At 45.1% G+C, this 23,225-nt stretch overlaps 1 protein-coding gene across 2 annotated transcripts in view; it reads right to left on the bottom strand.

The window, feature by feature from the left end:
• LOC149347280 (cytochrome P450 3A11-like) overlaps window positions 1-23,225 on the bottom strand; it is a 113,501-nt gene that overhangs the window by 11,617 nt on the left and 78,659 nt on the right. The window contains exons 4-10 of one of the 2 annotated variants that reach the window (XM_089586973.1): window positions 18,189-18,241; window positions 14,354-14,450; window positions 11,136-11,261; window positions 7,261-7,510; window positions 3,243-3,373; window positions 2,614-2,689; window positions 267-342 (exon numbers count right to left, since the gene is read on the bottom strand). In XM_089586973.1, coding sequence (XP_089443099.1) covers window positions 267-342; window positions 2,614-2,689; window positions 3,243-3,373; window positions 7,261-7,510; window positions 11,136-11,261; window positions 14,354-14,450; window positions 18,189-18,241 — 809 coding nt within the window. The remainder of the gene's footprint in view (window positions 1-266; window positions 343-2,613; window positions 2,690-3,242; window positions 3,374-7,260; window positions 7,511-11,135; window positions 11,262-14,353; window positions 14,451-18,188; window positions 18,242-23,225) is intronic. The other variant, XM_089586974.1, reaches the window with a different exon arrangement.

The following is a 23,225-nucleotide window of genomic DNA, read 5'->3' as shown; positions in this document are numbered from 1 at the left end:
CTTTTATTAATCGGCGCACCCCGCTTACACGACACTGTGTTTCCTGTGCAATGCTATGTGCGTGTGCGCATACAAATAAATTCACCTGCGTCCTGTTTGCGGAGCTGTTTTGGAGTTCGAACTACGACCACTGCCAGAAAGCAGATGCACATTCACGTCTTAAGAAAAATGGTTCTCTCTACACCAACCCTGAATGTCCGTTTAATGTACTGACGGCAATCCAAATGCTATCCAGAAAATTAGTGAATTCGCTATGCTATACATACCCAGCGATTAAATAAAATGCCGAATTGGCGATCACTTCCTCTTTCGTCAGCGCCAGCTTCGTTTGTCCGTCGAACCCTGTTTTAAATTGACAAGAAAAACATACACTCTTTTCACATTGCTCACCATTGTTGTGTGGGAAATTTCTCTGGACAACAGATGAAAAATGTCATTACCAGCCTTACTGTGCACTCTGCAGGGCAAAAGGCCTCCCCTATGTCTCTCCAATTAACCCTATCCTTTGCCAGCTGCAGCCACCGTGTCTCCGCAAACTTCTTGTCACCCGCCCAACTAAACCTGCTGCCACCCAAATAAACTCTCTGCCGCCCAACTAAACCTTGTGCCATTAGAATACACTCCGTTACTCTCCAGAACTAACGGCTATATTGCCTTCGCATTATATACCCTGCCCAAGCCCATTTCTTCCTCTTGATTTCGACTAGGATGTCTTTAGCACGTGTTTGCTCCTTCACTCACTCTTCCTGCTTCCGAACTATTATCATTTCGCCTAAAGTTTTTCTCTTCATAGCTCACTGCGCTGTCCTTAGCAAAAGTGCAACCGTTCCCTTTAAACTTCACGTTAGCCTCTTCGTTAGCCTCGTATATATCATTAATAATACATAGTGCTTTAAACTAGACGCCTTTCGCCACGATTATGAGCAGTCGAACACGGACTTGGATGACATCAGCAGATAGAGTTACAACAGATTTGTTCCACATACAGTGCAGTCATCGTGGCAGGTGCTGATATGCTACTGTCTGTAAAATCACAAAGGAGCACTGACGAGTCGATGCACTCACCGGAAAGAACAAAGTGAAAGCGTTTGAGCTGAGATTCGACTGCGCAGGGTTGGCAGATCGTTTACATCGGTGGGGGCGAACAGTCAATCGCAGCGGCTCCACGTTTAGCTATGGTGAAATACTCGGCCATCAAATTTTGGACTGTCCTGAATTCAGCTTGCAGCGAACTAAGCTTTGAGGACGTCGATGACAAAATGGAAAAGGTTATATTGGGGCCACTCAGGATAGCTATCCTTCCGCGTGGTTATGCCTTTCGACATAAAAGAGCGCACGGTTAACGTTTGTCTCTTTTCTAGGTAAGTTCTAATAAGATATTGTTGCGAAAGCAACACTGCGCGAGTCGCCGAGCCATATCGCGGATCTGAAGAAAGCCATACTGCGCATGCGCGAGGAGCAGTGACGTCACACGGCGCACAGCTGGCGCGCCGCCGCCGTCGCTGCGCGGGTGACTCAGAGGTGCCGCCGTGACGCTCGCCAGTTGCGCATGCGCAGTAGGGGCGCATAGCTAGCGTGCCGGGGCCGCCGCCGCTGCCACGCCCTCTCCATCACCTCTCTCTCTCTACTCGTTGCTTTAGCAGTCCTCCAGGTTTAACCAGAGCTAAACCACTGCCAATTTTTTTTGTCATAATGACATAGTTGCTGTTTTTGTGTCGCTGTTCACAAATTACCGCTTCGGTAGGAGACTTGGTGCAATGTCCCTGTTTGTACGATACGATTATTGAACTGTTTGCGCTTGTTCGACACGTCTCCTTATTTTTGGTTTTATTCAACCTACTATACTGAATCGGTATTTTTTTTGTTCTGTACTTAGTGTTACTATCTTTTTTTGCAGTCTCTTCCCGTATTTCATGAGCATGTTCTCGCTTCTTCTTAATTAAGGTTACTTCTATGAGCCTCCTTAATTAAGTATGAGTTCAGGATCTTCTGTCGATGTGAATATGTTATTTAAGTGGATATTGAGGTGTGAGTGCGGCCGCGTAGAATCTCCCTTCTGTTCTACATGCCATTTTCAGCACTATGCAGGCGTTGTGCGCACTCTTGTGCCAGTTAGTAGCTTGTGCATTTTTTTATTGTCTTTGATTTGGGTGGTTAATTTAAATATAAATAACGACAGCGACAGCACCAAAAACAATCATGAAAGTAATGACCGTATGTGGTGTATTATGCGCAGGGGCAGTAAGAGCATTAGGCAGTTCAGATCTGCAGTACTTGCACCTTCAGTAGGACAGAAAAAAGCAGCAGTTTCCAACACTGGGTTGTGGTTCGTCCTGTATTGCTGCGCTGACCTATCACTACAGTAAACGAAATTAGCCTTTTTATGGTTGAGTATATCGAACAAGTACAGACGTCAATATACCTCAGTTTATAATTTTGTCTTGAGATTCGCTTCTTGTTTCAGTAACGAGAAGAACGTTAACAATGTACTACTTTTCGGTCACACAGAAATTATGTGTGGTGTCTTGAATACGGACAGAGTTTCACTGCAGACTCAGGTTGTATCTGACTATAGTGAGCATAGAAAAAAATAATTCCAGAAATCTCGCTTACCATGTTTTCCGTCCTCAAACAGTTCACCTCTGGTCTCTTTGTTCAAGAGTAGCTGCAGCACGTCAGCTTTCTGGCGCTGTGAAATATTTAATAAAGCGCGACATATTCATTTTAAGGCGAAATCCATAACGCAGAAAATGAATACAATACGAAAGCCTAGAAAGCTCAGGAAGGAACGATTTCTCCTTTCCGAGATGAAAGCTTGAACTTGGCGCTTATCCTTGGTGCTATAACCTAAAGCCCTGTCTTGGTTTCCATCATTGCGAGCCTCTCTTTACACTGGGTCACCAGCTCGCCCAAAGTCTTTCGCAGAATATTCCAGAGCGCTCTAATTTACTCTCTGTTTCTAATCGCTCTAATTTACTAATGTCATGGGTGAAATGTAGTTTCATTTGTACTTGCAATCCTGTAGGCCACTGCAGTCACTCTCATGCACAAGTCGTAAGAAAACCTGATAAGGTGAACTGCACACATAAAGTCGTGGACGTGTGTTACCATAACAGTTTTTAAACCAAGAAAGAAGAAGTTGGGAAACATCGTTTATTTGTACTTTACTTGTTTTTGTGTGCCTTGGCTCTTATTAGGCCTATTTCACATACTGCTAAAGGTAAACAATGTAAGACGCTCACCAGCGCCTTAGATCTCCTTTCATTCAAGACGGGTTGAATGAGCTTAGTGGTCAGCGTGAAATAAGGGATCACTAGGCGTGACGTCACCCAGGTGAGGAGGAACCATAATAGGTGTAGCTCCGGGAAGCAATCTGGAAAAATAGAAGTCCAGATCCTCTTGTGTAAGGTCCAACCCTATCTTAAACAGCTGTAAACGGTACGATTAGAAAACATGCAGCGCAGGGGCATGAAAACGAGAACAAGAGATTCCCGAAGCTCAACAGAGCAAATGAAACTCAAAAAAGTATTACTTGTATGTATCTTCTTTTCTTTTTTTTTCTTTTATGGTTGTCTTCGTTTCCCCTTCTACCATTATACGGCGCATATTAGTATGCCTGTGGAAAGTGAATGATATTTTTACTTTTTCGCTTCCATAAAAATACAGTGCCGAGTGCAGAATCGAAGCTCGGCGTGGTGCGTACGCATGAAGCATCTGGACACGATACGATACGTGACACGATATTTTCAACTGCTATAAGTTTCGCCCCATTATCGTGCATCAAAGAGGTCTGCGATTCATCATGTCATCATCCACGTCTCATACCTTGGAGAAGACCTGCACGCTGGGCTCATCTTATCATCTGTTTTCCTGTTTTTTTTTGCCTGTTCCTCATCATGCCGTTCTACCGGCCTTGGATACTTAGCCCTCGAAAGAAGTTATACAAGTGCACAGAAAGTTATTTAAAACAGCGGCAAATTTTTATATGACTGCTTCAAAAAGAGGAGAAGGGTGCACCTCAGGGCGCTGTGCTTAGCACTCTCCTTTTAAATATTACCTTTATAAGAAAAACAAGGAAACTACCACCAGGACCGCGCATCGCGATCTATGCAGATGACATCTCTGCCCCGCCGCGGTGGCTCAGTGGTTACGGCGCTCGGCTGCTGACCCGAAAGACGCGGGTTCGATCCCAGCCACGGCGGCCGAATTTCGATGAAGGCGAAATTCTATAGGCCCGTGTGCTGTGCGATGTCAGTGCACGTTAAAGATCCCCAGGTGGTCGAAATTTTCGGAGCCCTTCACTACGGCGTCTCTCATAGCCTCAGTCGCTTTGGGACGTTAAACCCCAATAAACCAATAAACCAAGCAGATGACATCTCTGTCTGGAGCGCGTTACGTTCACGCTGCATCCCCATCGACATCTTCAGAGTGCGTTACTAAACTCTTCCGAGTATCTGGCTCCCCGAGGTCTGCACCCCTCAACAGAAAAGAGTGTTATCATTGATTTCACAAGGAAACAATGATCGGGTATCCCTTCCTCCTTGGTGGACGGGCGCTACTTTACATACGGGACCCAATGGTTCCTTTGTATTGTGGAGGACACAAATTTCTCTTGTACACCTCAGATTTAAAAACGCTTTGAGAGGAATGGCACAGCAGTGGGAAGTTTCAGGCTAGTGTCGGGACAATGATGGGGCTATAAGTGCATCTCAATAGTTGTGCTCCAAAAAGCCTATGCTGAGAAAACATTCAGACCTTGTTTACCGGTACTTCCGAGATCAACTCCAAAAATTAAAGCACCCTGAAAATCGCGCGAAACAAATGCTTACAGATCTATGTTGGCCTCCGAGAGGGATCCTCTGTCTCAGGAGCACTAGCGGAAGGAGGCTGTCTCCCGCTAGATGTCATCGTATCACAGGAAACTATGCGTACCCATCTCCGGCATGTACTGGCAAGAGAGGAAGTACTTCCTACATCGTGTCCAGATAACCCACAGTAACTCTGGGTTTGGCCAAGCTGTGCAACTCTTGCATGTCTCCGCTATTTACTCAGCGGCAAAGATTACCGGCCCAAGGCATTCCTTCCTGAACACTCTCACGTCTAATCAAGCAGTTTATATCAGGAGCTACATGCGAAGAGCCAGATCACAGCGGCTGCGGTACTGCAAGCTGCTCGGACCAACTGATTCGACAAATATTCATAGAACCAACATCTTCACTGATAGCTCTATTTCTCAGAAGACCTCTTCCTGTAGCGTTTACGTGCCCTCAACAAGCCAAATGCTTTCCTATCGCCTGCAGCGAAAGACATCCTCCACGACACCACAGCTCCATTGATTTAAAGATGCTATCCTGTGCATCCTGCGCCAAACCCCTGACTTATGGCTGATTTTCACGGACTCCAAAGCAGTGTTACAAACCCCGTCCAACCTGATAATAAAACCAGTCACCAGCCAGTTTCTTTCGACACTAGATATTTGCACCAACTGTCCACTACCGCAGGTCACTATAAAATTGCAGTGGACACCAGCTCACTATGGCACTCTGGCCAGCGAACAATCAGATGAAGCGGCCCATAAAGGCCTTGAGCATCAAAACTACGCTAGAATTTGCTTCACGAGAAGCGTACCAGGGTTAAACGATATGCCTTCGAAAAAAAAATGGTTCTCAAGCTCGCCGCCACATTTATTACCAATTTCATCACTCAATCGACACGCATCTCAGATCTAGACCACCGACCAGTGTTCCTCGCCATATGGAAACTGTTTATCATCGATTTCTTCAGAGTGCCGTGTTTACAAACAGCGTTTACGGCTCAATCAAACCAGTACACAAGGTTCTCTTGGAGTGTCCAGTGTATGTAGATGAGCTCCCGCACTCTGAGTATCGTATGCAGTCGCTCACCCAAGTGTTTCTAAGAGTCGACTGTGTATTAGGTTCTTTAGACTGCCTTACGCATCAGAGACCTTAAATTAACTTTTTATTTACCTATTCGAAAGACATTGATCTCGAAAAACTAATATCTTCTTGCATTTCACCAACATGCACTGTTCAAATAGTGTAAGGCTTTTATTCTTTTCGGCCCTATGCATGGTGAATAGTCATGCCAAACAGAGACTCGGATTTTATAGCCTGTACATGGCGCGGCATACAGTACAAGAACATGCGAGAGCAGCGTCACTGTGCTGGGCAGTAGTTGGAAGTTGTTTAAAAAAAAATGGAGGCCCTTAAGTTTCGTCTTTAAGAGTGGAAAACGACAGCGTTATCGCGTCCCAGTCGCGTCACCTTCACATTAGCCTCTCATGCTCTTGAGCCACACACCGAGCTACCTTACATGGCACAACACACTTTTATAAGTTCGCAGCGCGACTTTGTCGCTTGGTTTTGTTTCTTTTATGGGGTTTAACGTCCAAAAGCAACTCAGGCTCTCACATACGGAGTAGTAGAAGCCTGCGTCTCCGCTGGCGTAGCATTCGTTGACCGCAACAGCACGCAGGTGCGTGCATAACAGGCGCTCGGGCGGTACGGGCTCCATGACATCGCAATGGTTGCCACCCGCACAAAACATGATGCACACAGGTCCGGTCGCCGCAGCCTGCCTGTCTGAAGCCCGAAGAGGTTGGGAAGGGTTGCACCCACCACTGCCGCCCGGAATTTGTTTAAAAACTACAATGCCCGGATTCCTTACAACACCTCCGCGGTTTTCACGACTGCCAGAGAACAGTACTTCATTAGGATCACAGGCAACTGAAGCAGCGAAGTCCCGTCCACTCCACCCCTCCCCCTCCCCCCCCCCCCCCCAAGAAAAAACACTATTACTATATATGTATCCTTAGCGACTGCTCCCGCACTCACAGTATTCGGTGTGAAAATGCGATATCATGTGTTCATCAAGACTGTGCACTTTACCGTACGTTCAATTAAGCGTTTGCTCTTCGTACTCTTATTACATTCTCCAAGAGTGCAAAGTGCCGCCTCACGGGATTGTCCTCAGTAGAAGGCCATGGCGAGTGCGTGCAAGATAAGCATATATTTTGCATACTACGTCACCAACGTCATGTGAAAGTAAGTTCAACTTGCTTCTGAATGCGTAGCACTGTTCTTCTTTCGAGTGCATGTACTCGATGTCACTGAAGACACCACCCACAAACAAGTAATTGTAAACTTCATCTAGCGCAATGCCGGAACATACTCCTAATACATTCTTGGAAACGGCCAGAACGCTGAAAAGCTAGAAGAAGGGTAAGCTGTCAACACTCACTGGACAAAAAGGTGACACCTTGAAGAGGTACTCTTCGCAGCAGCGCTCCCGCGCCATCACCCATCTGGTCCAAGGGCCCTCCCGGTGGGCTGTTCTGCACATCGAGGTCGACGCCGTAGCCAGCCTTGAACATGGTGTCCATGGTCGCACGTCGAAAGGCTTTTGTCACCTCCACGGGCTCACCGGTTTCTGCCTTCTGCGCAAGCAGCTTTATCATTGTGTCCGTGCACTTGTCCATAATAACGAAGATCTGCATAGCGAGATGACGAGCACATAACTACCTTGTAAGCAAGGTATGGATAATAATAATAGGCTGCGTCACGAGCGACACACAAGAAAACTGCTGCACTGTACCAACGCGCCTCTATTCCTGGCTGCAGACTGTATGCTTGGCGCTTTTGACCACAACTATGGCCTTTGACAGGAATTAACATATTAAAAATCCGCGCTGACCTTGAATAGCCCCTTGGGGCCGGAATTGAATCTGATCACAGAAAAAATATTTTTTGCATAAATCGTGACCAGAAGGCCTAGACGCCAAGTGTTAACAAATACGCAAACTATTTCACATTTCCGCACGTCTTTGTTGCGTCCACTTATGCTTCTCTCTTTCTAAGCTTCTGAGTATATAAAAGGCAAGTGCCACAAGTTTTTTTTTTTTTTTTAATGAAGGTTTAACGTCTCAAAGCAACTCAGACCATGAGGGACGCCGTAGTGAAGGGCTGCGGAAATTTCGACCACCCGAGGTTCTTTAACGTGCACTGACATCAGACAGTAAATGGGCTTCTAGAATTTCGTTTCCATCGAAATACGACTGCCCCTGCCGGTATCGATTTTCCTCTTGCAGAGCACATCGATAAATATTGATGAAGTATTATTGATGACAGAATACGTTTTACAAAACTTTAATTAAGCGCACTACTTGTGAAATGAATAAAAACTTATTCTGGAGGACTGATAAGAATAGATTCCGGGTTTAATGCACCAAACACAGCTTTTTGATTTGCAGCGTCTGTACCGTTGTGTGTTAGGCAGACTGACATATTGACGCTGCTGATTGCACCCAGCATAGGGAGTTTGTTTCCCGCGACCGGTTCAGCTTTGTGAGGCCGCTTTCAGAACATCTGCAGACTGGGAATGATTGGCCAGCTGCGCTTCTTAGGAGGTGCTCTTTTTTTTCATTGACTACTCTGTTACCACCATCAGTCTGATGTAATGAACTTTTTTCTTCAATTCCTCTTGGTACCTGATAGATATCGCAACCAAGTGTAGTAAAAATAAAATTAAGTGCGGCATGACCCTATGCGGCCATTTCGCGGTTCTTGTGGGCAGTGGCTAAAGATCCAATCTAAAATGTGGCTTGAAGACTTCCCTCATGAACGCATTGTATCCAACGATGACTTCCGGGGTTTCAATGTCGACCTTAGGATGTGCTGCGTCACTTCATCATTCAAATGTACCAGCTTCAACAATCCGCACGACGTTTGAAGCCTCGCCGACACTACCGCCGTTTGCCGGCACAAACAAGGTAATATTTGGTCAAATGTTTAGGGGAACCCCCCAAGGTGGAGTAGATTTGTAATGAGGGAGTAATTACTCATTGACATCCACCCGAGCGCAGCCATACGGGTACAAAGGAAAGCTTTATAGCTTTCTCGGAAACTTCGCAGTTAAAGAAAAATTCGTCCTGGTCCGGGGTTCGAACCCAGGACCACCGCTTCACCGGAGCAGTCGCTCTACCAATTGAGCTAACCGGGACGGCAAGCTTAGGGTAGGGCGAGTAGGGTAGGGTAGGGTAGGGTCAGAGAACTCCTCTCGTCAGAGATTAGTCTTCCTTCAATCTTCTGTTCTCCTCCCATCTTCGTTGAAAAACTATGGAAGCATTAGCCCTCATATTGCAACGCGCTGGAATTTTCATCCCTTTTCATCATCCAGTGCGTCCTATCAAGACCCTTTTGCCTTTTGTATGTTCGTAAGCCAATTGTCTGCACCTTAGCCTACAGTGTGTTGCGGTATGGTATATCTTTCTTTTACCTTTCCTCAGTCATTTGGAAAAAGAAGGTCAAGGTTATATTGCAATCCACCTTTAAATCCGTAATGCATAGTTTGTCGCGGGATCATGAATGCAGTGTTTTTTTTTCAATTTTTACTTACGCCTGACTTTTGCGATCCCTTCAACTAAATTGTTGTATTTAATTATATCTGAACAAAAGATGTTTGTACAGCATTTGTTCCCGTTCGTGATCATTGCTCTCGGGATCGCTTCATATTTCCTACAGTCCACTAGTTCTTACACACCTAGAAAAGTACTTTCACTTCACACTTGAAATAAAATCAAATTGTTCAGTGTTAAGTTTCGTTGTTAATTTTAATATTGTGTTTGATACTTTGAATTTTGCCTTTTTTGCGTTTCTTTTCTTGATCGCTTCTGTTGTGGTCCCGTTTATATATAGCATATGCCTGTTGTGTTGCCTGCAGCCGGGCGCTGCCACTCAAGCACTTTGAGGCATCCGCAAGCCCAAATTTGTATTTCTGCTAGGGAAATAAAAATGTTAGTATTATTATCTGAAAAGGCAGCTTTGAGACATCACTCTTGGCAATCTACACTAACAACGGTTAAGAGCTGAAATCATTCAGGTTTGTTCTTTCAGATGCTGGATTTTGAACATCTACGTTCAACAAATTCATTACGTACACAACTTGGTCGCAAATATTATATATTGCGAAAACAGAGCGACACTTCGATATTGCGGGCACTACGACTCCGTGTACAATGTTGTGGACGAAAAGGTTTGAAAGTGTTGACCGCAGCATTCTTGTTTCCTCTATGGGAATGAATAATACAGGGTACATCACATGCCAATCATTGTTCATCGAAGAAATCACGCGTGTACTTGCTCAGTGATAATCTTATATTTGTATAACTTTCAACTTATTTGTTAGTCATTCTGTTTTTCATTTCTGTGTGCCCCACCCCTTATGTAATACCCTCTAACGAGGGTCTTTAAGGTATTAAAGTGAAGTGAAGTGAAGTCATTTGCACTTTACCTCATGTACATAGTTCACATCTTAACTTGGAGCATAAACAATTGCAATCAGAGGGTATGCGAGAATAAAAGTTACTTTCCCATCCCGGTATTAAAGGTACAGAACCTTAACTTTACTGCCGCCTCAGTAGCTCAGAGGCTATGGTGCTCGGCCGCTGACCCGAAAGACGCCGGTTTTATCTCGGCCGCGGCGGTCCAGTTTAGATGGAGGCGAAGTTCCACAGGCCCATGTAGCGCGCGATGTCAATGCACGTTAAAAATCCCCAGGAGGTCAAAATTATCGAAGCCCTCCACTATGGCGTCCCTCATAGCCACACTTTGTATGAGACGTCAAACGCTATAAGCCAAACCAAAAAACCTTTACTGTTTTCTTCCAAGGTCCCTTTGCTCTAGCTGCGCGAGATGGAGACAAAGGTTTGAAAGCCGTGGCCTAGATATTTAGGGGTTGCTATTCAAATATCAAGGTATCTTGTTTATGAGAATGTTTATGAGGACGCTTGTTTAAAAGAAATTCGAAATAAATTGAAATTGAAAATTGAAAAAAAATGTTGGGTCGCATTTAGTGGACAGGGACATCTCTGCGCACGAGCATCATACAAAACACCAGAGAGACACGAAGGCAGTATCTTATGTTCCATTCTCAAAAATCATGAATTACCTCATGCCATTTGAATTGGGGGACTTTTCAATTTATTATTTCGAATTTCTTTGTTCTCGGCGGAAGAGCTGCATTTTGAAGTGCATCTCTGCCAAACGAAGTCCTAATTCAGACAAAGGAATGGCACAGTTCCTGAATTCAGAAGATGGTAAGAAGCAGTGGCAACTCACCTGAGACAATTTCTTGGTGGTGAAGGCTGGACTCAACACTGCTCGCATTTCGCGCCATCGGTTCACAGGGGCGGTGACGATGAGTTTCTTGTGAATGTCGGGTACAGCCTGAACCTCGATGACGTTCTGCGAACGTTCGATAATGATCCAAACTGATTATTTCATGGTGGCGAATATGCCGACAAAGCGCCAAGGCATTACATCTCATCCGCCTCTTTAGCAAAATACATTCAGAAGCCATAATTTGTGTGCATTATTCTTGATAATAACTCTTTGGACACCTAGTCGTTGGCCTGCATTAGCTGTGATACGGGTACCAATGACATCAACTCATTTTTAAACACCATCTTAGCGTCAGAGGTGGTTCCACTCAATACGTTGCTCCGACAATATCATTAAAAGTAAGTGTAAAAATAGAAGATTCGGTTTCCATGACCTCAATACATGCTTGCCGCTCCCCAAGGGCCTGAAATAGGCCCTATTTTTCCAAGGATAATCGTGGGTTTAAAATGCAGCATGCAGACCTCATGCAAAGTCGACCTCATGAAGAAAGATTTTTAGAAGACTAGAAAACGGCAATAAGTGTTGCAGCACACGCCGTTGCGTCATCAGTGTCTAGTAGATGACGAAAGCCAAGGTCATTATCACGTTTATAGATACACTTTTGTTTATAAACTCCTCTACGCCTCCCTGGGGTTTGCCAGCCCTTCACTCTTCGTGCCAACGCGGCGCTGAGCCGCACGTTGACCCATCGCTCTAAGATGTCAAAAATTCTAATGAAGATTCATTTTTAGCTGCTATCATACATAAACACGATCACGAAAAGTAAGCTGCTTAAAGCACTAGATCAAGAGTTATTAAAAGTGAAAAAAGCGCTAAATAATTCATATACGCAGTGTGGACCTATCAGCGATAGCGTTTAACCATCACCACTGCGTCGACTCTTTTTTTCTTTGCAACTTTGGTTTGGCAAAAAGGTGCGTTCAGATTACATATTGTTGCGAGCAACCGAATGCATTCCTACCACTGTTGATCAAGCATCATTTCAGAAGATACGAAAAACAACACCACTTCCCACAAGACTAATTCTCGGGGATCACTTGGCATCAGTGCACTAATACGACATCGTTTGTATACTGACTCTGGGATATGCTCCAACTGCAAGGAAATCGCATGGAAGCACTACTTCCTGTACTGGCCGTAAAACTGGTGGCTTCGAAATAATTTTTTACCTCAGCTGTTCCCGATCGTATTCAAAAGGTTGGTTTGGTTTGATTTATGGGGTTTAATGTCCCAAAGCGACTAAGGCTATGAGAGACGCCGCAGTGGAGGGCTCCGGAAATTTCGACCACCTGGGGTTCTTTAACGTGCACTGACATCGCACAGTACACGAGCGTCTAGAATTTCTCCTCCAAAGAAATTCAACCGCTGCGGCCGGGATTGAGCCTGCGTCTTTCGGGTCAGCAGCCGAGCACCATAACCACTGAGCCACCGCGGCGGCGTATTCAAAAGCTCTGCCTCATTTTCAATCTTCTTTTTGAGTTCGGCGAAAGGAAGCTGTGCATGATTGGAAATCGCGTCGTAAAGCGCAGCTTTTCAATGCCTATGAACCCTTGTCTATCATCATGATAATGGTGCTTTTTTATGATTTTATGAAGTTTTTTTATGATTGCTGATGCCCCGAAACGAGGCAGCAGCTTGCCCGTGCCGACAATAACTCTTTTTCATTTTCACTTCTTTGAAGCCTTATGCTCAGATAGCAAAGCGAAAAACATCCGCTTTTGTTCTACGTGTAGCTAGTGCAACCCGGTATGAAGCAAGGCTCCATATTGGTTAACTTTAGCTCAAATTGCAGGCGTACAAGAAATGCGCCGTTTTTGTGCTAGGAAGGAACTGAACAGTACCGGTACCACGGGATGACCATCACAACATTTAGACTGCTTATTGATGAACAGAAAACCATGAATAACAAAGTCTAGTTCTCACCTAAAACCGTGCAAAGAATTATATGCCAAAAAGGAGAGATATTTAACGGACAGTGGAAACTTGAAAGCGAAAGAACGAAGTCGGCCGCAGCGCGCGACGGATACACTAGTGCAACCGTTGACTGCAGCGCCCTCCCACATCCTATGAGGGAGTCGCGCCTTGCTTCGGCGAGGAGAGTTCCGAAGCTGAAACATATCAAGTCCAGTAATTTTTCTTGCCGGGGAGCAAGTTTTCTGGCAATGAAAAGATGAATAGCAGTTATCCTCGTATTTTGCTGCATCATTAGATTATAATTAACCAATACCAGAAAGTTACTTTTAGGCTGCGAGTATGACAATTATTACACTTTTAATTACCTTGAAAGTCCTCAACTGCCACTTCTTGTTGCCTTACGAGGTGCCAACTAGCAGGTTATGGAAAATTATAATGTTCTTGACTGCCACATTCGCTGAAGAGATGGCTTTCCAGAGCTTATGGTGAGCACTGCTAGTGATATGCATTTAAATGGCTGTATGTATTAATGCTCAGGATTATACTTAATACCTACCCTTTCAGTTCTCGCGCATTGCAGACGTCTCTGCATGAGCATAATGCATGTCCCATTCATCCACGATCACAGCCAATCAGCGAATGGTTTTACATGTCCGACTCCAGAATACACAGTGGGCCTGCCCACAGTGCTAAGTGCTTTTTATGTGCAGTGCATTTCTACTCTAGCGGCGCTTGCTTTTAAGTTTAAAGTTCAGTGTTAGACACACAATCTTCAGTTGTTAGTCAGCCAACTAGCTCGAGATGCGTTTGTTGCCCAGTGCTTGATCGGCCACACTGTAGTGCCTCTTGTGTCGTTTGCCACATTTCTTTCTTGTACTTTTTTCTGAGGCTCAGTATCAGGACAGTGCTTCATTTTTTCCAGCCCTTTTACAGCGGCCATTGCCTTCCTCTATTGTCTCTGTGTGGAATAAATCCAAGCAAGCGAAAGGGAAATTCTATAGAGGAAACGACACCGGACTTATCTTGCATTGGAAGACGGCAGTAATGCGCTGCAAATTCACAAGTCCAAACTTTCATGCAGAATCGCTCTTTAGTTTTTGTTTCGACATTTTTTCTTCTTTACCGTATTTGAGTGCTGGAGCTCAGGAACACAAAAGAAAGCCCATCCGTTGCATTTGATATTCTGGGCTTTCCTGGCGCACTTAAGCCACATAAGTTAAGGAAGCATTGCAGGTTCTCACCCCTCGTTCCGCAAAATTGTGGAAGTCTTCAATCTCCACTTTATTCAGGAGCTCCACGTCGTTAATCAGCAAAAAAGGCACGGCTCCATTGTAGAATCTGCATGACATGGAATAGGAAGCGCAGCGCACGGACACATCGTCTTGGTACGTAGCTAATGCACTGCTCGCTCGATCGCTTGTCTGAATACGCATAGCCGGCGTCAAAAGTTTACGAGGCACACGTGCCTCCGGAAACACTATTCCCGTGTGGCCTGGGCACATAGCCTGAAAATAACACAGCACCTGCAGAGTTCAGGCTTTAAAGCGCATGCTGTAGATATTTATACAGTTCAGGATACATCCAGTGGCTTCCACAAAATTTTTCTTTTTCGCAACCTGCGTAGTTCATAAACTTTTGACGCCGGGTGTATATTTTTTTTTTAAACACCGATGCAATCACACTCGATGACGGAGTGGGCTATAAAGCATCATTTCGAAAGACACTGCGCTTAATGATTCACACACAGTTGGCTGCAAAAGCTCCATTCATTAGCAATCTCCCTACTTTTAAACATAGACCATGACAGCAACCAGTCTGACACTGCATTACACCGCGCCAATTTTCCTACTGCTCTATTAAAACGCTTGTCACAGATTTTATATCTGCAGATAGTACGCAACGGTCCATTTTTTTATGTACCTTCACGAGTTTTATGTTCGGCTGCATTGCGAGAGTGCGCGACGAAAATAATAGCCTTTTCTTCAAACTTTCGAGTTTTACACACGAGATTATGCCAACGGTTTTAGAACCGTTGATGCAATAAATTAAGCTTGAAACAACATAACAGATGTCTGCTTACTTTATCCAACAAAAATCAGGCCTCGACTCATCGACAACGTTTTTCTGCCATCCTTAACTCCAAATGAGAGTGTACGGTCATTTGCCCAGTACGGTACGTTGAAGCGCAGGAATGATAGGAAGAGGGGCTGACCAAAATAGGCGTCATGATGACAGAATAAATCGTTGGAAGGTGCTAAAAACTCTCTTCAATCGCCAACACGCACAGCGAATTATTTGAAAGATTTTGTAAGGTAACATCTTCGCAACGGGCGCCACAACACAAGAAATGTGACAGAGGCCGCGCGCGCCGTTTAAAGTTTCACTCGCCGATTTTCTTATTACAATAAGATCTTTAATGTTATCAACAGTTTTATGCTTCCGTCAAAAGGTACTTTATCATCTTTTCTGTATAATAAATACTTGCTTGTTGAAAGTACTGTATTTTGAGAAAGTAAACGGAAATGTAAGAACGCCGTTACCAATGTGCCTTTTTTTTTATTGAAAATGAAAGTTTATTTCTCCGCACACATTACAGTGTAAAAAGGGGACACTGGACAAAAAGATGCGTAATGCAGCTTTAAGTATCACGCACTGCCCCATGAATATATCGACAGTAGTGTGTTTCACGAATATTACGCTTAAGGTAAGCTTAGTAACCCTATCAAAAAAAAAAAAGACAAAGTACAACAACAGTATAACCCTGATCGTGTACACAACAAACGAAATGCACATAAATAACAGGAACAGCACCAACAGGTGCACCGACACGCCGTTTCAGTAAAGAGAGGATTGTTGAGCTGCGCTGGATGATAAGCTCAAGACCGGGGGTGACCTGTGCACAGCTTCAGCGTAGTTCATTTCAGGCAAGGTCAGAAAAGGTTCAAAAAGTGCTTCGGCGCGGTAAACAGAGACCAGGCGGGAAAAAACAAAGCACAGAGCGTTTTATCCTCGATCGTCTCGTCCCAGTTTGCTGCGCCTACGCGTTATTTTTTTGATATATATATGGATCACCAACTGGCCTGCAACACAACCTTGCTAAGCAGAAAGGTCGCGTGCATCAGCATAAAAACACACCTTCACTTATTTGTGGTAGGACAGATATGCATTTCCTAGTTTATGTTTTTATTTGTGAAATTCGCGAATGCAGCGCCAAGACATGATTGGTACCGGCAGTTTGCGCGCGCGAATAACTTTCTAAGGACGTTAACTTAGGGCACGAACCGGCAATAGCGGATGACACCATTAGAGCGCTTCTATTTTTCACAATGCCAACACGCGGGCTCTTAAAATGGGCTATTTTAATCCCTAAAACATTTTTAAAGACTATTTGCTGCGGTAAATGTCTTTTGACCACAAGGAATTGTTTACGACGGTTAGCTCTGTGCTGACATGCGTCGGCGTTCGAGTCACGTGAGAACCGTGACGTCATTGCCTGTATATATTTGGCTGCAATAAACGGACGGGCGTCTTTCGCTCTGGGCTTTGACACGGACCTCGCTTCTTCTCTGTGCTTCTCCGCTCGGTTGGAACGCTCACCCCGATAGCGGCCGGACGCCGCTACGACAAGCTCTACTTGCAGAAATGAAGAGAAGCCCCTCCCCTACAATAGGCAAACTCAGTGCTAGTCTACCCCTATTTGCTTTCCTACTCATTTATTGCCAATTACAGTAGAAAGATATTTTATAGCACATTTTAATCGCAAAGCAACGTTTTCTAGCAACTGTTTTTGTGAAAATTTATACTATGAAGTCATTATGTTCAAGGGCTAACACTAGTCAAGCCAAGTATGACATACTGAACATTGCAGCGCTGACAGACGAGGGACGAAGGAAGGATGAAATACACAGGGCGCTGAAAAAGGCGCGTTGTCAGGGCTGCAATGTTCAGAATGTCAAACCAACTTGTCCAGCAACACACCCTGCCCGTCTGCCTGCTCGTCTAAGTGGCATATCCGCGATGGATGAAGAGTTTTTCAAGAAATTCGCATATACGGTGGCGAAAATTTTCTCTCTAGGTAATATTTAGAAACTCATACTTTCTGAGTTTGGAGCGAGCTGCCGGCTGGAGATCACACTTGTGCATGTGAACGCTAAGACATTTTCCTGCCACCTTTTACGACACTATTATTAACGTGACAGCGTTAAGGGTCCCGTGCTGCGGAGAATTCGGCGTAATCGTCTTCGCCGCTATAAGCGGAACAGCCGGATTGGTCAAGAGAGTCGTGACGCCCCACGTGGCGCCATTGAATGAAAGGTGATTAAAACTTTAGAAAACTAGTGATTAGAAGGTTTCGACTTGACAAACACGGTATTAGGACATTTAAGTATGTATGAAAATTGTTACATGTAAGAAAATTACGGTAATTAGTCGGAAATCGAACCGCTGACTCTTGTGTTGCAGGTCAGACATACCCATAGGCGACGCAGGAACTTCTGTACGGCTTGGTTAGAGCGGGGCTTTGTATGCATGTATGTCTCCATGTATGTCTTTGTATGTATGCATGTCGTGTGGTCTTTCACATAATATGGAAACAGTGTTCGTGTATCCTTAGACAAAAAGAGCCGCTGGCGCTACCCACCAACGTTATCACATCATACCCTTAAAGGCGGAGCTTATTAATGGTCGACCAATTTTCTGTTTTATTTCCCATCCGTTTCAGGTATTCCCACTCCTGTGGCCTTGATTCAGTTGCGCTCTTTAGCTAGATTCGCACTTTAAGAGGGTTAACTGCTGAGCTAGTTGGTTTTCAGACATAATAAATGATTTTTAGCGCATCGACACAACACAAGAAAGACGACAACACGGGCGCTTACTCCAACTGTTTAATCAAGCGTCAGCATACGAAATATATAGCGAAATATATATGATTAAACAGTTGGAGTAAGCGCCCGTGTTGTCGTCTTTCTTGTGTTGTGTCGATGCGCTAAAAATCCTTTATTATGTTCGCGCTTTGTGTAGCATCGACGACGACGATCGCTTTGCAGAGCTATTTATCAAAAGGAAATAAATGCATACCCGACAATATTCCCGTACTTCTTTATCCACTCTTCGAACAAAGTCGCAGCTCCCTGGAAGAAAAAGCGTTATCAGTGAAGACACTAGTACCTAGATGGGCTGACAACACATAGCGCTGAGTTAAAATGATTTTTATGTGGTTTAACATCCCAAAGCGACTAAGGCTATGAGGGACGCCGTAGTGAAGGGCTCCGTAAGTTTCGACCACCCGGGGTTCTTTAACGTGCACTGAAATCGCATATTACACGGGCCTCTAGCATCTTGCCTCTATTGAAATGCGACCGCCGCGGCCGGGATCGAACCCGCGTCTTTCGGATCAGCAGCCGCGGAAGCACATTTTGTAGCAAAATGATCGCCGAGGAGTATTCGTAGAACTGCTCAGAGCACCACTTATGTAGCTTAGACGAAACGCGTGTTGCGACTTTACTTTCCTTGAGTTTCTTCAGATCACTGTGCCCGCACTTCGGAGTGGCAATAAATGCATCTTATTTGCCTAGTTCAGCACTATTTTACACCTGGTCAACACGGCCGGCCAAGAAGTACTGGCGACGTTTATTTTGGGCGTTTTTGCTGACCATGCTCTAATAATCCACGCAGTTACCCCTGAGCTGCGTCAAACAGGATGTTCCGTGAGGTATAGGTGTTCTAAAATGCACCAAGCTGGTCATCTGAAGTATGCCATCCCGCTTTTTCAGCTTGACAAGCCCGCATAATGCATGATAGCTGGCGAGTTTGAATGGTAAGCTGTACACAGGGTGGTAGGAAAATTCGGTTAAGCCTATCCAGAGCTATGCTCAGTTTTCCCGCCGGGAAGCACGTGGCTCTTGTTTTGTCCTTCAAAACTGCTAGCGTAAGAGACAGGTTACTTTCTTTCGTTCTTTTTTCGAAATTAAGCAGGGCTTTGACTCACTCACGCGGCCTTCGTCACGCAGCATTCCCTTTCTGCATTTTCAACATTTTGCCCGATGGCTACTGACGGCTGCACATGTCTTGAAACGTTTTCAAGCCGTCGCTCTTCGGCTCTTAACATCTGCACTAAATATTTCCTCCGTCACCTGTCCTCGCGGCTTGGAATTCTGGAAACAAGTCAAGAAAGCGCCGTCCGCATGCACCTAATCTCAGATTTAGACCTCTACTTCCCGTTCCTGGAGAACATATACAGCTTGACAACTGCCATATCTTCAAAGTAGGGCTAGAGCTTTCTCTTACAATATAGCATATTCCGTAGAAATATTAGTTCCTCTAAGGATTTATATGCTTCCAGTACTGTCTTGAGTGCTTTTATTTGTAGTTTAAGGTTCAAGGAAAAAAAAATATATTCTAGGTACACATAGGCTAATTTGATATCGTGCTTTATTTTTCAGAATTCGCGGGGTGAAAATCGGGTTTTCATTTAAGAGCTTTGTTTAGAGTTCACATCGGATTATTGATCGCAAAGTTCCGCTACGGGGTACATTTGGGGCTACTTGTTACAAGATATTTTTCACTACTGGCTCTCTCTTTTGCGCGATATATAAATGCTCTAATTTTGCTAAATGTCTGGAAAAAGCCGAAGGAAATGACAGAATACGCCATGAACGGTTGCGAAGGAGAAATTTCTCTTTGCAATTGAATGCAGTTTCTTCTTCGCGTTCATTTTTACTCCCCTGCGCAGGACCCATGCGCAGGGCATCGTAGTGTACAAAAATATTTGGTCATCACAATGTAGCTACCACTGTAAACCGCATTGGCATAAGAGTATTGCGTCATTACCGACGGGAGTGTTTGACAAACTGATGCATATGAGAAGTCGTTTCAATGCACATGTTGCGGCTTCTCTTTTGCAAAGCGTAATTTTCGAAGTTGCCTTCAGAATAAGCCGCACCACGAAAAAAAATTAATACAGGTTGCAAGCCTACAATAAACTGATAATATCACTCAAAGGTAAGCATAAGACAACCGCTATTTTTGTCGCGGGCCTTTCAGCTTTTCGGTCTAGAAAACTACATTTTTGCGGTATTTATCGAGTTCAGCCCGATTTTCCATAAATCTGCTCGGAGTAGAAAAATCGGGAGAAAGTAGGTTACGTTAGAAAACGAAGAACTCTTGCTGTACCTGCCAACGCCGCTACTATATATAGCCTGTTCGGATGCTCCCGAAGCATACATACAATGTCATCACTTGAAATACAAAACGGCCTTTTGGCGCTATGACGACGGCCTCATCAGAAGCACGGCGATGACAGAGCCCAGACATTTTCCATGAACGTTAGCCGTTGGGATTCAGGTGGCTCTCAGATGGGCTGACTGACTGCAATGCTTGCAGCTGTTCCTCCACAAGGACGTCGGTGACGTAGGTTATCAACTATGTGATCTCGCAGTTTCATCGGCAGTACTTTTTTCATGCTGCTCGTAAATAACAGTGCACAGTACCTCCGCAGATAGGGTGGTGATGCGTCCTCTTCTCTCGCATGAGGAACTTTCATTGCTTCCAGGGACTCATTCCACGCTGCGGCATGATATGAATGAATCGCCTCAGTCTCGCCACAGAAATTCCGCGACCTTCTTGCGACAGATTCTGTTAGGCAGGCGAAAACGACCTTTATGTGTTCACATTGAAAAGCCCAGTTTCCCTTTATTATGCTTGTGCTGACGTATTATTATTATGCTATTATTGTGTTATTATGTTATTATGTTATTTTTATGTTACTATTGTGTTATTATTATTGACCGAAACCAGTGAGACTGGGACCACGTTTGAAGAAGGGCTTCGGTGTGGCTTCTTGCGCAACGGTGATAAGTTTGAAGGAGGCTCCAAGAGGTTTCCGTTATAATTTTCCTTCTTGCTTCTAGTGGATCGCTAATGAAGACTTAGACACCGTCACGTTTCCGAGTTGCGCCAATTATTGAAAGCGCGCGTCACTCTCTCAGTATCCTCTCGCCAATCTTAGGCTAGCCCATGGCAAGCCGACAGATGTATTTATTTATTTACTTATTTATTTATTACAATACCTTCAGGGCCCCAGTGGGGCGTTACAGAAGGGAGTGGATAAAAAAGTAAAAACATTCGTGGCTTCATGAAGAAAGGTTACAAATAGTTAACGATTACGACACTGCATTTGGTGTTTCTCGAGGTTACTGATTCGTTCTATTGCAGCCACCTTTGTGCCACCTTTGTGCCATGCCCCTGAAGAAGTTGCTCGACTCACTGTTTTCGGAGGACGCGGCTGGTTCGGAGAGCCATCCCAAGCGACACTGGTGACGGGACCAATATTGGAAACGTATTGGCAAATGCCGCCGCGGTGGCTCAGTGGTTAAGGCACTCGTCTACTGAGCCGGAGAACCCGGGTTCGAACCCGACCGCGGCGGCCGCGTTCTGATGGAGGTGGAACGCAAAAGGTGCCCGTGTGCTGTGCGATGTAAGTGCACGTTGAAGATCCCCAGGTGTTCGAAATTAATCGGGAGACCCCACTACACGGCACCTCTTTCTCTCTTTCTTCTTTCACTCCCACCTTCCTACCTTGCCTACGGTGCGGTTCAGTTGTCCACCGAGATGTGCGAAACAGATACTGCGCCATTTCTTTTCCTCGAAAACCAATTTACCTGACCAACAAAGTCTGAGAGTGAAACCAGCCATCTGTAGTATTAGGCTGATTAAATGTGCTGCTTGGGATTTTGATCTTTACGATTCGGCTGGCCTTTCAACCTCTGCATCTCGGTCATGGCTTGCGGCTATGCGGCAGTGTGCATGGTGTTTGTGCAAAAAAAAAAAAGATCCCTCAATCCGGCACTTGAGCCATATGCCTCCATGTGTTGACCATGCGTACCACGCAAGGCTGTTAAATTATTGGAAACCTCGATGACTATTCGCACGAGTTTCTACTAAACTAAAAAGAGACAGTTGATGGTGACAGTAGAAAGCCGGAAGATTGATGGCTATCAGAACTGCAAATTGCCGCACCTGCCGACTTGCGAGTTACCCAAGCAAGACTTTTGGCTTTTGAGGCGACGTTCTTACGTCGCCGCGAACAGTTCTTAACACTGCAGAGTTCCAATAGCATGACCGTAGTACTACAGGAACAATGTAGTTTCGCCGATGGATTGGGCGCCAATGAGCGCCCTACACACATGGCGGACAGAAAATGCGAGGCCGTCGATAAGTGCGACTAACGAACCACGTGCAAAACGTAAATATACGAAAATCATTCTCACACTGCCTCGTCGTCGAGCGGAAATGAAAGAATTAAATACATTGCAGAAAATGCACAGTGTATTATGGGACTGATAGGAGATACTGATAGCCGCAGTCGAGTCTTGGGGAGTGTCCCACATTAGCCGCTTTTCTTTCCTAAGCTTTCTTTCGCGAGTGACAGCGCACTCGGTTTTCTTTGCCTCTTTTTACATATGGCGACCCGCGCGACCAGAGAGTGGTTACTGGCCGTGTTGATTGATGGCGCCACACGACCTATGTCTCCTGCACGCGCATTGGGTAATGCTGAAAACTCCCGCGGCCATATCTCGCGGCGCTGTATCCTCGCTCATTACGTGCCACCAGTACTGCGGGTGCGCCTCTCGGCCTGCAAGGCCAATCCCCCGCCGTGGGTATGTGCCATTAAGTCTGAGGACATCATCATCATCATCATCAGGGCAGAACTTTGGCTCCTTTCCCCAGCGCAGTGCTTTTTAGAGCTACTCCTCGGGATGCACCTTCCGATTTCGATGATGGATGAGGCAATGACCTTCAATGCCGCACAAGGTCAAATCGAACTTAACTGCGTGGTGTTATGGCCCAAGCTATGGTAGTATCACCATGTGATCATATGACTATCACCATTCGGTACCTGACCTTGATCTTTGACCTTTGGTTTGAGACAGTGGAGACCATGCTTGACAGAACTAGGTTCAAGCCACGTTGAACCGCAGCCATGTTTTACCATCACAGCATCATCATGACGCTGTTGTTGACGCATGCACTACTCAGGCAGCAGTGCAGCATGTAGGCACCAAGGTCGAGTGAACTGAAAGCTTCGTTTCGCCAATGTTCGTTTAGGTCCGGCTC

This window comes from Amblyomma mixtum, chromosome 4 (genome assembly GCF_055824585.1).
Source record: "Amblyomma mixtum isolate Tamu chromosome 4, ASM5582458v1, whole genome shotgun sequence".
NCBI classification, from domain to species: domain Eukaryota; kingdom Metazoa; phylum Arthropoda; class Arachnida; order Ixodida; family Ixodidae; genus Amblyomma; species Amblyomma mixtum.
This window is presented reverse-complemented; position numbering and strand designations above follow the sequence as displayed.